General features: G+C 37.9%; 1 protein-coding gene across 1 annotated transcript; it reads right to left on the bottom strand.

Annotated features, from left to right (window-relative positions):
* Positions 1-11,785: 11,785 nt before the first annotated feature.
* LOC148880862 (transcription factor MYB93-like) lies at positions 11,786-13,821 on the bottom strand. Its single transcript, XM_088961205.1, has 4 exons — positions 13,722-13,821; positions 13,389-13,656; positions 12,428-13,198; positions 11,786-12,074 (listed from the first exon to the last, which is right to left on the bottom strand). The coding sequence occupies exons 2-4, from the start codon at positions 13,652-13,654 to the stop codon at positions 12,035-12,037; spliced, it is 1,077 nt and encodes a 358-aa protein (XP_088817331.1). The 5' UTR covers positions 13,655-13,656; positions 13,722-13,821; the 3' UTR covers positions 11,786-12,034.
* Between the last annotated feature and the right edge of the window lie 419 nt (positions 13,822-14,240).

Genomic DNA, 14,240 nt, shown 5'->3' with positions numbered 1-14,240 from the left:
ACACTACCCAATAAGAGGAGACCTCTCCCTCAACTGCAAGGCATAGTGCTGCACTCTCCTCCAGGATGGACCCCGGGGATTAAAAGCTTTTTGCAAATGAGTTGAAACCGTACATATATATTATATCATTATAAATATATTTTGCAAAACAAAATTCCAATGGTTGAAATCGACTGCCGGTGGTTTTGGTTTTCATCAGAGAGAGTGCATCCCCGATCATTAACTTTGTCCGACAAAGGGACTGATCTTGTCACTATGATCACCCACTCAGATGGGTTCATGAACCATCCTAAAATGCCCAGGTCTTGACCCCCTCTAAGGATCTCACTGATTGGCATATCAAAGACAACCCAATCCGCCACCTAGTGCAGTATCATAATCGAGTCTAGGGGTCAGGTGTAACTTTCCAGTTCTGCCCACTCGTCACCAAGGTTTAGGGCAATACTGGAAATCTGATCTGGTTCAAAGTTTCAAGTTGAACCCTCATTGCATGTACCTCGGGTCTCACCCTAGCGGCTGAGACAAGCCTCCCCAACCAACTTGGTGGCACATCAATGTCAGCCTTATTAGGATATGTCTCCCCAGACCGACTCACTAGCTATAAACATTTTAAACTAATACGAGTCTCATTAAGTGTCCACTTTTGTTAGACAGTTTTGTATGCCCTTAGCTTCAATAAAAAATGATGTACTTTATGAGTTTATTGTAAATTAATAAAAGTGCATATTTGATTCATGTTCCCTTGGTATATTTCTGTGTAATACCCTTAAACTGGACACTTAATGAGACTCGTGTTAGTTTAGAATGTTCACAGCGAGTGGGTCGGTCTGGGGAGACCTATCCTAACAAGACTGACACTGTGGTGCCACCAAGTCGGTTGGGGTGGCTTGTCTCAGCTACCGGGGTGAGACCCTAGGCACATACAGTGTAGGATTAATTGAATCTTTGAACTGGAACAGATTTTCATTATTGCCCTGGACTTTGGAGATTGATGGGCAAAACTGGAAAGTTACACCCGACCCCTAAACTCGATTATGATACTGCACTAGGTGTCGGATTGGGCTGTTTTTGATGTACCAATCAGTGAGATCCTTAGCGGGGGTCAAAACCTGTGTATGTTGGGACAGTCTGAGAATTCATCTAAGTGGGTGATCATAGTGACAGGATCAGCCCCTTTGTCGGACAAAGGTAATGATCGGGGGTGCACTCTCACTGATGGAAACCAAGACTACCGGCAGCCGATTTCAAACGTTGAGATTTGTTTTTGCAAAATATATTTTATATGAGATATAAAAGTATATATATTATGGTTTCGAAATGATTTGCAGAATGTTTTAATTCCCGGGATCCATATAAGCAGAGAGTGCAACACTGTTCCTTGCAGCCGAGGGAGAGGTCCTCTCTTGTCGGGCAGTGTATGATCATTATGGGCTGAGAGGTTAAGTGTAAGACCATTGAGGATAATACCTGATGGGCTAATCTTGCATCTGCCCACAGTCCCTGGGTGTTACAAGGTGGCTTGGCCTAGGGACCACATAGGGTAAGTGTTGGGCCCATAGAGACCATGAGATGGTTTTCAGGGGGTGCACTGTCCATAACAGTGTATTCGGCCAGACCTTGATCTACCCATGTGGCTGATGTGTAGATCAATGTTTGGGTCTCACACCATACAAGGAAGTCCAACTGGGCAGTAGTTTGGAAGGCTAAATGAATACATAACCTTAAATGGGCCTTAAGCCCATTTCGAACTGGGCTAATTTGATTAGTCACTTAAGGGGCGAATTCTGAGATGGATCAGCTGATAGGATTGGGCCCAAACCCTTTCCACTTAGAGAGTCCAAGATCTAAATGAGATTTAGATCTAGAAACCTCCTAATTAGATTAGGAGATGGCTGATCTAATCTGCAAATAAGATAAGGGTTATCCCTTATCACTTAAAGGGACTTCTAATCCAAATATGATTTGGGTTAGCAACTCCTAATGGGATTAGGAGCTGATCCTTTTAAGTCTATAAAAGGAAGAGGGGCGGTAGCCTTTAGACATGCAATGCAATCCACAGATCCTTGTCTTCAGAGCTGAGATTACTAGAAGAGATAATTCTGCACCTTGCAAATACTCTCTTGCCGCCTCCTTTTTGCAGCCACCGCCTACAGTAGTTCGATCTCCAGCTCTTGGGAGGAATCAAGATTTGATATTGATACCAATCTTTTGGAGAAAAGATTGGTGGGAGTTGTATTCACAACCCGTCAAGTTGATTCTTGCGAAGGGTCAAGTTCTTTTGGAAGAACACTGCTGATTCTGCTCCACCCTGCATTGTGCCATCTTTAGTGGTAGCAAATTTTGGATCATTCCTTGGGTGTGAACACCTCTATTGGGAGATACTACTTCTCTGTATTAGGTATTATCCCTCCCTACTCCTTTTGGTTCAGATCTGGTTCAGTTTATGGTTCAAGAATGATCATTGAAAATATGATTTTATAAAAAGGGAATTCGATTCCCAATTGAAGGGAGAGAAAAATTTTTGAAATTCGCCCCCTTATTCCGTAATCTTTGGGCGTCCATGTGATGGATATCCTATCCCTTCAAGTTTAAGTTCTTACATAGAAACATATCACACAACATGAATCAAACATGCACTTCATTCATTTACACTAAATGTCTAAAGTACATCAAAACTGATTGAAGCTAAGGGCATACAAACTGTCTAACAATATATAGGAGTTATCTCTATTTTGTATCCCCTCCACCCCAAATTAGTTGTTGAGAGCAATAGGAAAGGAATTCTAGAGATTTTTAAACATTTAGGTCGGTGATGTGTGGCTCATTGTGACACTAGCAAGTGCACTAGCCGTTTAAGTAATAAAGTAGTGAGTGAAGTATCGTTCCCACGAGGATTTAGGAAACAATTACCAATACTAAATTGAACATTTCTTATCTGATCAATAAATAAATCAAAACTCTAATGAAAGCTAAGAAATCCTAAATTAAAATCTATCTAAATCATTGGCCCAATTGCCTTCAATTCAGGTTAGAAGAGTAAGTAGTAAATGTCAATCTCAGAATTCAGCAATCTATCAATTTGGATCATTCGAATGAATCATGATTGAGCCTTGGTTTGGTGAAACCCCAAGGTCATGAATAGCCTCTCTCAAGTGCATGTTCATCCTATGCATGAGTGACGGTTCTTCTATCTCTAGCAAGAATCTAATCCCCATGCATGCATTTCTTCAAACACTTCTAAGGCATCAATTCAAATCTGAATTGATCACCAACTGAATTGTGCAAGTTATCTCTAACCATGCACTCAATTCAGTTCTTGAATAGTAGATCTGAATTCCTAGAGTCTCTCTCAAGCACTCTAGGAATTCCAAGTTGTAGATTAATTCGCCCAATCTGAAAATTGCAGATCTGAATTCTCTTTCAAGCAATTCAGATCTTGCAATCTCAGATCTGAGAATTCAGATCTGAGTTTTGAAGGTTAGTTGGCCGAATTAATCTACAATCACACCCTTATTCAAGAAACTTCAAATACAATGCATGACCAATTGAATGAATAAAAAAGAATTAGATTGCTGAACTGAAATTTTACAAGCTGAAATACATCAAGGAAGAATGGAAACAAGGAGAAAGAAGAAAGAACATATAACTAAGAAACTGAATTCAAATCAAAAGAGAATGAAACTACAAATGATTTATTACAGAAAATCTTTGAATCACAAACTCTCAATTCAAACTCACCTTCTTCTAGCTTGCTTGTCTTGAACTTCCTTCAGCCCTTCTTCTTCTTCTTCCTTGCGCCTAGCCTTCTTCTCTTCTCTTCTCTCAAGGTGGCCGAACCTCTAAGAGTGGGAGAGCCTTCCTCTCAAGCAATTGAACAACTTTCTCCCCTCCTAGAGGCCTCCTTATATAGTTTTTCAAGGGCGCTCTTGCCCCTTCTTGAAGCCTCTAGAATGGGGTGTATTACACCCCTCATGAACCTTCTAGAGTGCTCCCTCCTTCTCTTCAAGAAACTCCTAGAAGTTGCCGCCCCTAGCTCCCTTTGGGCTGCTATTTGGGCTACAACTTAGCTTGCTTTTGAGCTCATGTGGGCTACACTCTAGGCTGTTATTTGGGCTAAAAATGGGCTGGGCCGAAATTTCCTTCTTGCTAGGCTTCTTCCCTTGGATTTTCCAAAGAGTTGCACTTGCTCTTCTTGGGCCGAATGAAATTCTCTTGCTCTCATGACTGGGCCGGACTGAAATTGGTGAATTTTGGGTTTTCTTTTCTTGCTTTTGCCTTCTTTTTATTGATTTGGCTCCCCCTAAAATCTTTCTTGCAATCAAGCTAAAATAGGGCAAAATTTAATTAAACAATCATAAAATTTCATGCAAAAACCTCATAAAATATAGATAAATTGTAGGTTCATCAGTCGGTTTCTTGCTTATGTTACAAAGTCTGAATAGTCCTATATAATTATCCCATTTGTTCCCATGTGTCTTTTTTAATTCATATAGAGTGAAAAGCCCCAAACTACTCCAGGTGGAGGGGCAGCCACCTTAAAAGTTTATTAACTCATTTTTAAATGAAATTCAGAAAAAAATGGACATAACCCGCCTTGCCCCTAACCTCAGGATTACAAAGCAATCCCTCAATCCCTAATCCACTCAAAAAAAAAAAAAAGGAAAATAAAAGAAAGAAAATACATCCAAAGTCAACCACACACAACCTAATTTGTTCTAATAACCAGTAAGCCCATGTTGTCTTCTTGGTTAAGTTTTAAAAGCCAAAATTGATTATTTGTCAACAATACTTGTATTGACTAAGAAATCAGCACATGGATTTCCTTCACATAATATATGATTAAAGTTGAGACACGTTTCTTGCACAATACTTTCCTCTCAGAATATGTATATAGATTTCCAAGGGCAGTTCCATTTACACATAAGAAGGTTGACTAGTAGCATATTGTCATTTTCAATCTCCATTTCTTTGTAAATAGATAGAGCCTAAAGCCCATCATGGAAAGCAAGAAGCTATGATTTAGATGATAATATACTAAAAGTGTAAATGAGAATATGGCATTTTTGATTGATTTAAATATCTTAATTTTTGAATTTGATTTCTTTCTAATTGTAAGGACAAAAATGTAATTTGAACTACCACTTTCTCCTAATTCAAATCCCTCCCATTAAATCTTATGTTTAAGTTTTTAACTCCCATTAACATTTGCTATATCATCTTCTTGACTAAAATACCTTCATTTTTTAACTACATTTAACTCCCACTTCTAATTACTTTTTGCAGGTTTCAGTCAATCATACACTGGTTGTGAATAAAATGAGAGAGAAAGAAAAGAAAAGAAATTAAAGTAAAGGAGAAATGTTTTTAATATTAGAGAGACGAAAAATTTTATTTTGTATCAAGGAAAATAAAATAAAAGAAGGGAAAAATCAATAAAAGAAAAACTTTTTATAAGAGAGGGTGGGGCCGCTTTTGCCCTTTTACTCTACTTTTTTCCTTTGTCTGTCCTTACCATTTAGGCCTTTTAGAGAGAAAAGAAAAAGAGGTCAAAGAGAGATTATTTTCCTATTTTGCCTCAACTTACTTTTCCCTTTTTTTCTTTCACTTGTCAATCAAACTATTGAATGTCACTTTCTTTTAGATTTTCTTTTCTTTTCTTCTATTTTCTTCACAACCAAACGAAGCGATAACATTTTGTATTTTTTCATAAAATTGACAAGAGCCAAAATAATGCGATAATGATGTATGGTGACGATGAAGGGAACCTTAAATATATATTGACCATAAATTTAAGTCTTAAGCTTGTAAGCCACTAAAGCACCAAAGTTCAATAGTAATTAGAAAGATGATGTATTATCTGCGATGTCCTATATGTGTATTAACGATATGAACTAAAGTGTTGAGTCACAACTCACCCAAATATGAAATATGTAAATGGGGCAGGTTAGTTAATTTGAACTGAAACCCCACCTAGCCAAGAACACCATAGTCAATCTACAACCTAACAACATATACATTAATAAGATCGAGCCTAAAGGTTGAGCCCCAGTTATCTTACTAAAGCCCATTATGGCTTGTGTCTGGTTCAGTCATCTGGCTAAGTTGAATTAATTCAACTTGGTTAATTATCATAGAATTTGTTGTAGTGGACGCCTTGGGGGGTAGGGGTGGGGGTCTCTACTGGTATTGAAAATGAAAACTCAATTTTTTTTGGGTTCTAGGACCACAAAATGCAGTGTGTCTAGAACAGGAAATTCCCATCTTATATGAACAACGCGAAATGTAGTGATCGGAAAGAGAAAACTCTTTCCACTAACGGTAGGATGATGTGACTTAATGATTTAGCATATAACTCGTTCACTAAATTTTGAGAATACAACAACATCATAATTAATTGATCCCATTTCAAAGCCAAAACAACCGGTTTCGAGAAAATTTCCCAGGCTTATGACTCAGTCAAGTAAAATAAAAAGTTTTTACAACACTTTTCTATCTTTTTTTTAGGGGTTGGAAGTAGGGGTGACCAAGAAAAATAAAAAAATCGATCGAAACAAAACTGAAAATCTAGTTAACTGAATTGGTTAGTTTGGTTTCGGTTTGATATTTTTAAAAAATGAAGGTATCGATTAGGCTTCAGTTAACTAATATAGAAAACCGACGATTAACCAAATTAGACGATATACATATATTTTTATATATTTTATGTATTATTATATATATTTTATATTTTTTATATATTATAAATTAATAAATATGTATTATGTATATAAATATATATATATTTATAATATATAATATATTATTTTCATATATTTCATAGTGGGGCTTAGTAACCTCAAATGTATCACATTTTTTTAGCCAAAATACTAAATACCCTTTAAATATAATATAAAGGAAAATTTAAAAACAGAAAAGTGGACTCGCTTTCTAACTAGTTCGGATAGCAAATTCGATCTTCTTTCTAAGTCTCAATACTATCACACCGACCTCACATCTCTATAATTATAAAATTTTATTCATGGAGATAGAGAAATGCTCTCAATACTCAACTGAAACTTGCTGTGAGATTGGTGTGAGGCATGCTTTGTGAGGAGAGGAGCAAATTCGATCTCCTTTCTAACAAGTCTCCACACTAATAGTAATAGCAAAAAAATGGCAGGATTTTGGGCCCAAGTGTATGGTTTTTAAAACCGACCCAGTGACTGAACTAGTCAGGGGTCCGGTTATCGGTTCAAATGGTTCGACCATTCGATCCAAACAGTTGGCCCGTTCTGACAAAAAAATTAAAAAATTAAAAATTTGAAAAAGGTCAAAACCGTTCAAATGGTTAATCGGTCGGTTTAGCGGTTTGTTGACCAAAATCAATGATTTTGGGGAAAAATGGTACCGGTCAAGTGACTGGTTCCTAGTTTTCCGGTCCAACCATCTGGTCCGGTCTGGTTTGAAAACCATGCTTAATTGGGATCTTTTAGAGAACACTGATTGACAAGATTTTTAAAACCAAACTGGACAATAAACCAGTCAGAGGTCTAATTCCTGGGTCGAATGGTTCAACTAAACTATTGGACGGTTTGAATGGTTCGATTGTCTGGATCAGTAGTTTGGTTGAGGAAAGAACACTGGTTCCCGTTTTTTTCTTATCCGACCATCCAGTCCGGCCAGGTTTTGAAAACCATGTTGATTGGCGTATTTATACGTGATTGATTATGTAGCCCCTTATAACTCAAACCAGGCTAAAAACCATTTTGATGACTGAATTACAGGTTTAACAGTTTTGACCATGCGGAATTGCGGATCAATCATTTAACAGAATTTAAATAAAATAAAAAAAATAAAAATATTGTTTTATTATACTTTTAAAGCAATTTTAGATTAAAATAAACTTAAAACAATAAATATTAAGGAATAACCCAGTTTAACACATTTTTAAGGGAGTAAGTTTAACTAATCCAACATTTATTTCTAAGAACCGAACAGCATGCACTTAACACTTAATGCAGCCAAAAAGACCGTTTCGGCTACATTTTTGAAAAATCCAAGACCAATGGGTCGTTTGGAAAGGTTTCAGCAGAAACTCAATTTATTAATTGAACTAGGACTATGTCGTTTGGTTTGAAGGAAAAGGTCAAAAAATCTTTATAAATTTTCTTGTCTTTCCCTTCTTTTCCCTATCTTTTCCTTTAAACCAAACATAGCCGAATCTGTTTGAGAGGGCTGGTTCAGGCATCAGCTGCTTTCACTGAACTGGTTTGAAGAAGCTTCAGTCGTGGTCAGAAACCATGTTTTTGGCTTTCAAACAGGCATTTTGGGCTCCCGGGGTTTTCACCAAACATGGTCCACAGGCCGTCCGGTTGGGGCCCACCTCCCAAAGCCAGAAGTGGCTGTGTGAAAAGTGAAAACCATCCTAAACGGGCACTAAAGTGAAATTCCAGGCAGGCTTGCTGGGCTTTTCACCAAATATAGCTGAAACAGCAAGGCTTTCGATGTGGGGCCCATCTTGTAAAGCCAGAAGAAAAGCCACTCTCCTGAGTCCTGACTGAGTGAGAGCCCTCCCAACTTCCCAAGTCCCAAACGCAAACAGGTACCAAATCTGACAGCGTTAATCATTTATATATACAATCGTAATTAACGACGAAGCAGAGATGCCTAAGCCTTTTTTGTTGTTATTTTGGAAACTTTTGTTTTGTTGTCCTCCTCCTCCTCCTTTTCCTCCACCTTCCTTTATGAAATGAAGAGACTTATTTTCCTAATTCATTGTTCTGTTGCTATATATCCATTGGTGTCTACTAGCTAGGAGAGTTCTGTTATCTCTGTTGGTCACTTTTGTCTTCGTATGTATGTCTTTACTTGTGAGTCTCGGTTGCCTGCAGGAAGGTGGGTCTTGGGTGTTGTTTAACGCTGGTCGTTGGTATACAATCAAAGCCCGACAATAAAGCATCAGCTTGGCGGTGATTTTTGTCGTTGGTCCTATTTCCTTGGCCGGAGTTTGCATCCGATTATTTGTTCTGTTCTTTGGTTGCATTGTTGTATCAGCAGGGTCACTGGTTTACTTTCTTCGTTGGATGCTGTGTGTTTTTTTGTTTGTTTATCGTTTTTTTCCATTTGTCTTCTCCACATTTTCTTCAGTTGACAGAGCTATGTTCGTTCCTTACGATTTTATTTTATTTTATTTTTTGGGTCTCAGATGGGACCACGAGCCATTTCAGGCTTTTAGAACTCTCTGTCTTTTTGCATGTTACGTGTTTGATATAGGGTTCGTGCTCCCTAGGTCTTTTTCTTCTGCTATGATATGGGGTCCACTGGCACTTTTCGGAATTTACAGATATAAATAATATATTAGGTGTTTGTTAAAATGCATTTAAATATTCCTACCGTTTGTACCTTGCTGAGTTGCTGGCTGGCTGTGTAAAAAGAAGTTGCCTAGCTAGCTATTGACTATTGTGAAGGGAGAAATTAATGTTTAGACCTTGGCTGACGTGGCAAGATAAGAATCACATTAATTGTGTTTGTGTGTGATGATACTTGACCTATAGTGCTCCTACTTGACATTGGATAATAATCTGCTTTTTGCTCTCAAGTCAGGGGAAGATGAGCATGTCTCGACTGTAACATTGGAAGCAACGTAGTTTAAACTTTAAAGGATTGTCTTTTCTGATCACAATGTATTCTACTGTTGTAAAGAGTAATTAAAGTTCAATATCTCTATTTGTACCGGACATTTAAGTTTTTATTTTTTATCAAATTCAAACATCCATATAAGGACATTATTGATATATTTCCCACTATTCTTTTAAGGCTTAATGGCCAACAGGCCAAAATGAATTTATAAGTAATTTTTGAGGATTAGGATCAAAACTGAGGAGACATTCTTACCTCAGGCTCAAGGCTCAGGAGCGGTTTAAGTATTCATCCTAATGAAAAAATTTACAGGATTTATGGATTCTATCATTATTCTATACATACTTTCCCTCTTTAAAACTTGTCCATCAAAAATAAATGGAATCATTTAGGGCCTTCGTGCTCGAATCCTCTAAGATCAACCTTCTGGCTAGATGTAGGCCCAAATAATCAGGCTAACGTAGTTTATCATGCTTGGCCCACTATCCACACGTACCCTTGGAAGATTCAAAGTCCCTCTTGAAAGCTGAGTATTCACTCCCCAGGCCATGTCAGTACATAGCATAGATGCCTATGTAAGATGTTCCTAAAATATGTATGCCGGGAGTCCAGATTTCCTATAACTTTTCCTACCCACTCTCTATCTGCCGTGAATTATAGCCACACATCTCTCAATTCGTAATAGAGATGTATGGCTCCAATTCATGGCCGGTAGAGAATGGGCAGGAAAAATGAGTAGCAAATCTCAAGTGGTATGTGGGGTGCTTGTAGGGCGCACTCTGCGGGGCACCAATGTGAACTCGCATTAAACATAATGGAATGAGAAAAACAAAAAACTGGATTCATGTAACCAATTATCCCATATAATTGGGATAAGGCGTTGGATGATGATGCATATTCCCACCTTATTATATTAAGCCATTAATCCATTAAACAAGTTGTACAACAAAAAAAAAAAAACCTATACTTTTAGAATTTTTAACTTTTGGAGTTTCAACTACTTGCCTTCCTTAAAGGTGAGCCCCAGTTCCAGTTCATGGAGTATATAAAAATGATTTTATGGGGACTCCAATGACGTGTGTAAAAAGAAAATTCTTCATTACATGAATGGAAAGATGAGCATATTAATATTAATTAATCCTTTATGAAAGTCTTAATTAATATATCATCACTACAAGTCATATATATATATATTAAACAAGGAGCATTTTTATTTTAGAGGGATAGTACCAAGTGAAGAATCAATTTTTGCAATACTTAATTTGTTTTCTCCAGCCTACAAACAAGTGGCACCCATGAAAAGACCCATCTAATTACTTAGTCTTGAAATGTCTCTTTCCATATGGGTCCCAGTGTCTCTGTAGAGCAAAAGCAAATAATCCAAGAGTTGCACAAACTGGTTTTAAATACACTTGCAACAATAATCGCAATAATTTCATTTTATTGTTTATGATGAGTTATATATAGGAGCTTCCATTGTGTGACCTCCTCAAATTAAAGAGAAGAATTGAATATATATCCCACACGTAGGAGAGGGGTAAGATGGATATCTAGTGGTTTTCAAGTGCCCACAAGTTGTGTTGGAGATTTTGATAATCTTTGTCGCTTTGTAAAGGTCAAATCCTCAGTCATTCACAGTAATGAGGTCTTCTGAGGTCGTCCATTTCATATTTCTGTTTCGTGACCAAGCCCTACACAACCAACCCATTTTAAATTAATATACTGTTGATCCAGTTTTAGCTAACTTGCTTTGCCTAGGTTTCACTTTGCTCCCTCCTTGACGGAGCTTGGGTCCATCCGCCCATAAGTTCACTGAATTATGGGTGACGTCGTGACTTTTCTTATTTACCATCGGAAGCAACGCTCAAGGAGACTAAGCTAAGCAGTTTTTTCATGCTGGGTTAATACCACTGCAAGAAGAGACTATCTAGCTAACCCAGTTAGACCAGAGCTCTCTCTCTCTCTCTCTCTCATTATGTGCACATGTTACATGCAGACAATACTACCCACCACTTAATGGGTCCAACCCCCACTTGCAAAAAGTTTGGCCAGATCAAAATGATCTTCAGCCATTACATAATGAAGCTTTTCCTGAACCATTTATCATGTAAGTTTTAAAAATTCATTATAATTCTGATGGATCGGAAGGCAAGAATTGTGTTATAGCACGAGGAATATATCAAAGCAAAGATGTACATGAAGAAGAAACCAATCCATGAAGTACAATCTTTATTCCTACAGTATGATAAAATAAAAGAAACCATGAATGAAGTCCATCTTTTGGTAAGGTAATGCTTAGCTATTTTGTCTATGAATATATACATATATATATATATATATATATATATATATATATATATATTTATTGATTTCCTTCAGCTCCCACGCCACTATATAATCCCTGGGAAAGCTGGTGCTACGATGAAACTGACCATGCTGGTGGACATGATGATTGACTGCAAAAAGGATGTTGATCAGTTTAATTTTGTTAGTTTATCTGCAAAAACAAAAACAGAAAGACAACTTTGGCTCCTTCATGGAATGAGGGGAAAAGCTCCCTCCAACGGTACTGGATGACAGAGCCATGCATTTCGCCCATGCCAAGTAATATTATCATCACATGGGTACGTGGCCATGTTTTTGATGATCACCAGCTGATAGGGATAGGGTCCTCCCCTCCTTCCATGACCTAGAAAAGTGGATGCAAATGAAAATACATAGTATAGAAAGCATACCGTTATAAAATAGGAAGACAAAATAAATATTAAAGACTGCATTTTGACAAGAAAGAAAAGTAGAAAACACATACTCAACCATATCTCCCCAGTTATCTCCAGCGTTAAAATCCAGCAGATTAAAGTCTCCCCAAGTATCAAGGGCGGTTGAGTTTATGGACACATTCTTCCTTTCATTTTCTGGGGAGGTCGAGACCAATGGAGGAATACATCCGTCTAAGTTTGTATTGATATATGAGCTGATGATGATGTTATTGTTATTACCTGGGTTGTATACACCGTTAATGCCAACCCCTCCAAAGTAGACTGAGTTATCAAGAATCCGGCTGTTGTTGGGTGGTTGTTGGACCTCCGAATCTGTGAATTCAGAAGACATTTGGGGATAGTGGTGAAATCCAGGGCAAGAAGGGTTGTTTGGAATTCCTGATGAGTTATTGGAAACTACTTGAGGGTTGTTCAGAGGTCCTTCCAATTGAGTGTTGGGTGCGAGATATTCAGCGTGGCCGTAACCCTGAATGGGAGCAGATGCCAACAGACTAACTGCCTCTACATTCGTCTGAGGCACGCTGGTATTAATGGCTTGCACTAGGTGCTGCAGAAGTTGGTTTCTGGCTAGTTGTGCCGCCTCTGCCTGTAGCCTGAGAGCATTGCCTAATGGGTTCATCAAATCAATGTTTGCCACAGCCAGCAACCGAGGTAGATCGAGAAGATTGAGATCAGTTCTTGGCTTATGGGTTACAGGATCAATACCCGCTTTGATGAGCTTCTTCTTCAAATGGGTGTTCCAAAAATTCTTGATTTCGTTGTCCGTCCTTCCTGGAAGATGGCTAGCGATCGCAGACCACCTGCCAAGGAAGAGAGAACGAAAGTGAACTACGCTAACCTAAGCACGCTTAGTTGCAGAGTTGATATATATCATGTGAAACATTAATATATTATTAGATCAGATCAGATCAGACCAGACCAGACCAGACCAGACCTTAATTAATTAAAAAAAGAAACAATTAACAAAGGCTGATGATTAGGAAAGATTACTTATTCCCAATAATCGAATGAAGGTTGAGGATGACTTGCTCTTCCTCCTCGGAGAACTTTCCTCTCTTGATATCTGGCTTGAGATAATTAGTCCACCTCAGTCTGCAACTCTTCCCACATCTGTTCAATCCTGCAAGCCTGGGGAGTGCTCTCCAGCTTCCATGGCCATTTTGCTGAATGTAGGCTATCAGCTTCTGATCTTCCTCTGGCGTCCATGGCCCTTTCTTTAAACCATTGTCATCGCAACAAGGAGACCTCCCCATCATACCTGCAAAAGGGGAAGAAAATCAACTTTCAAGACAACGCAAATTCTAAATGTTTATAAGCTCTTACCTGACTCTTTGGCCGATATTGCAGTTGAGAAACCAGGCAAAAAGCCAAAAACAAAACCTGAGAATCTGAAGTTAGATTATGGCTGGCTAGGAGATATGGGAAGCTGTACTGTGGGAAAATCCAAAAAGAGCAGTGCTGTTTTTATAGTGTAATATTTCGATGTGCTCTTTGAAATAAAAAATGCTTTGGGTTGGCTACCATTACAGTCCACTAGTAAGCAGACGTGTGGCATGAGGGAACCCATACACAAAATCAATCCGTTTTCATTTTCTTTAGTTTTGCTTATTTGGGTTTATAGATTCCTTTTGGTGAGCCTTTCAGTTTATACATTCAATTTCCATTAAAGGACCCTAATTAAAACAATAATTTCAGTGCTTCCCAACTCTCTACTCCTTTCATATCTATATGATCGATCATAATTGATCTTGTTTTTTTTTTTTTTTTTTTGAATAATGATTGATTCTATCTATCTAATTTTAATTCTTAAATACCTCTTTCTCCTGAGAGACAGTGATTCAA

This window comes from Nelumbo lutea, chromosome 1, assembly GCF_056320005.1.
Source record: "Nelumbo lutea isolate HS-2025 chromosome 1, American lotus-T2T, whole genome shotgun sequence".
Taxonomy (NCBI): Eukaryota; Viridiplantae; Streptophyta; class Magnoliopsida; order Proteales; family Nelumbonaceae; genus Nelumbo; species Nelumbo lutea.
This window is presented reverse-complemented; position numbering and strand designations above follow the sequence as displayed.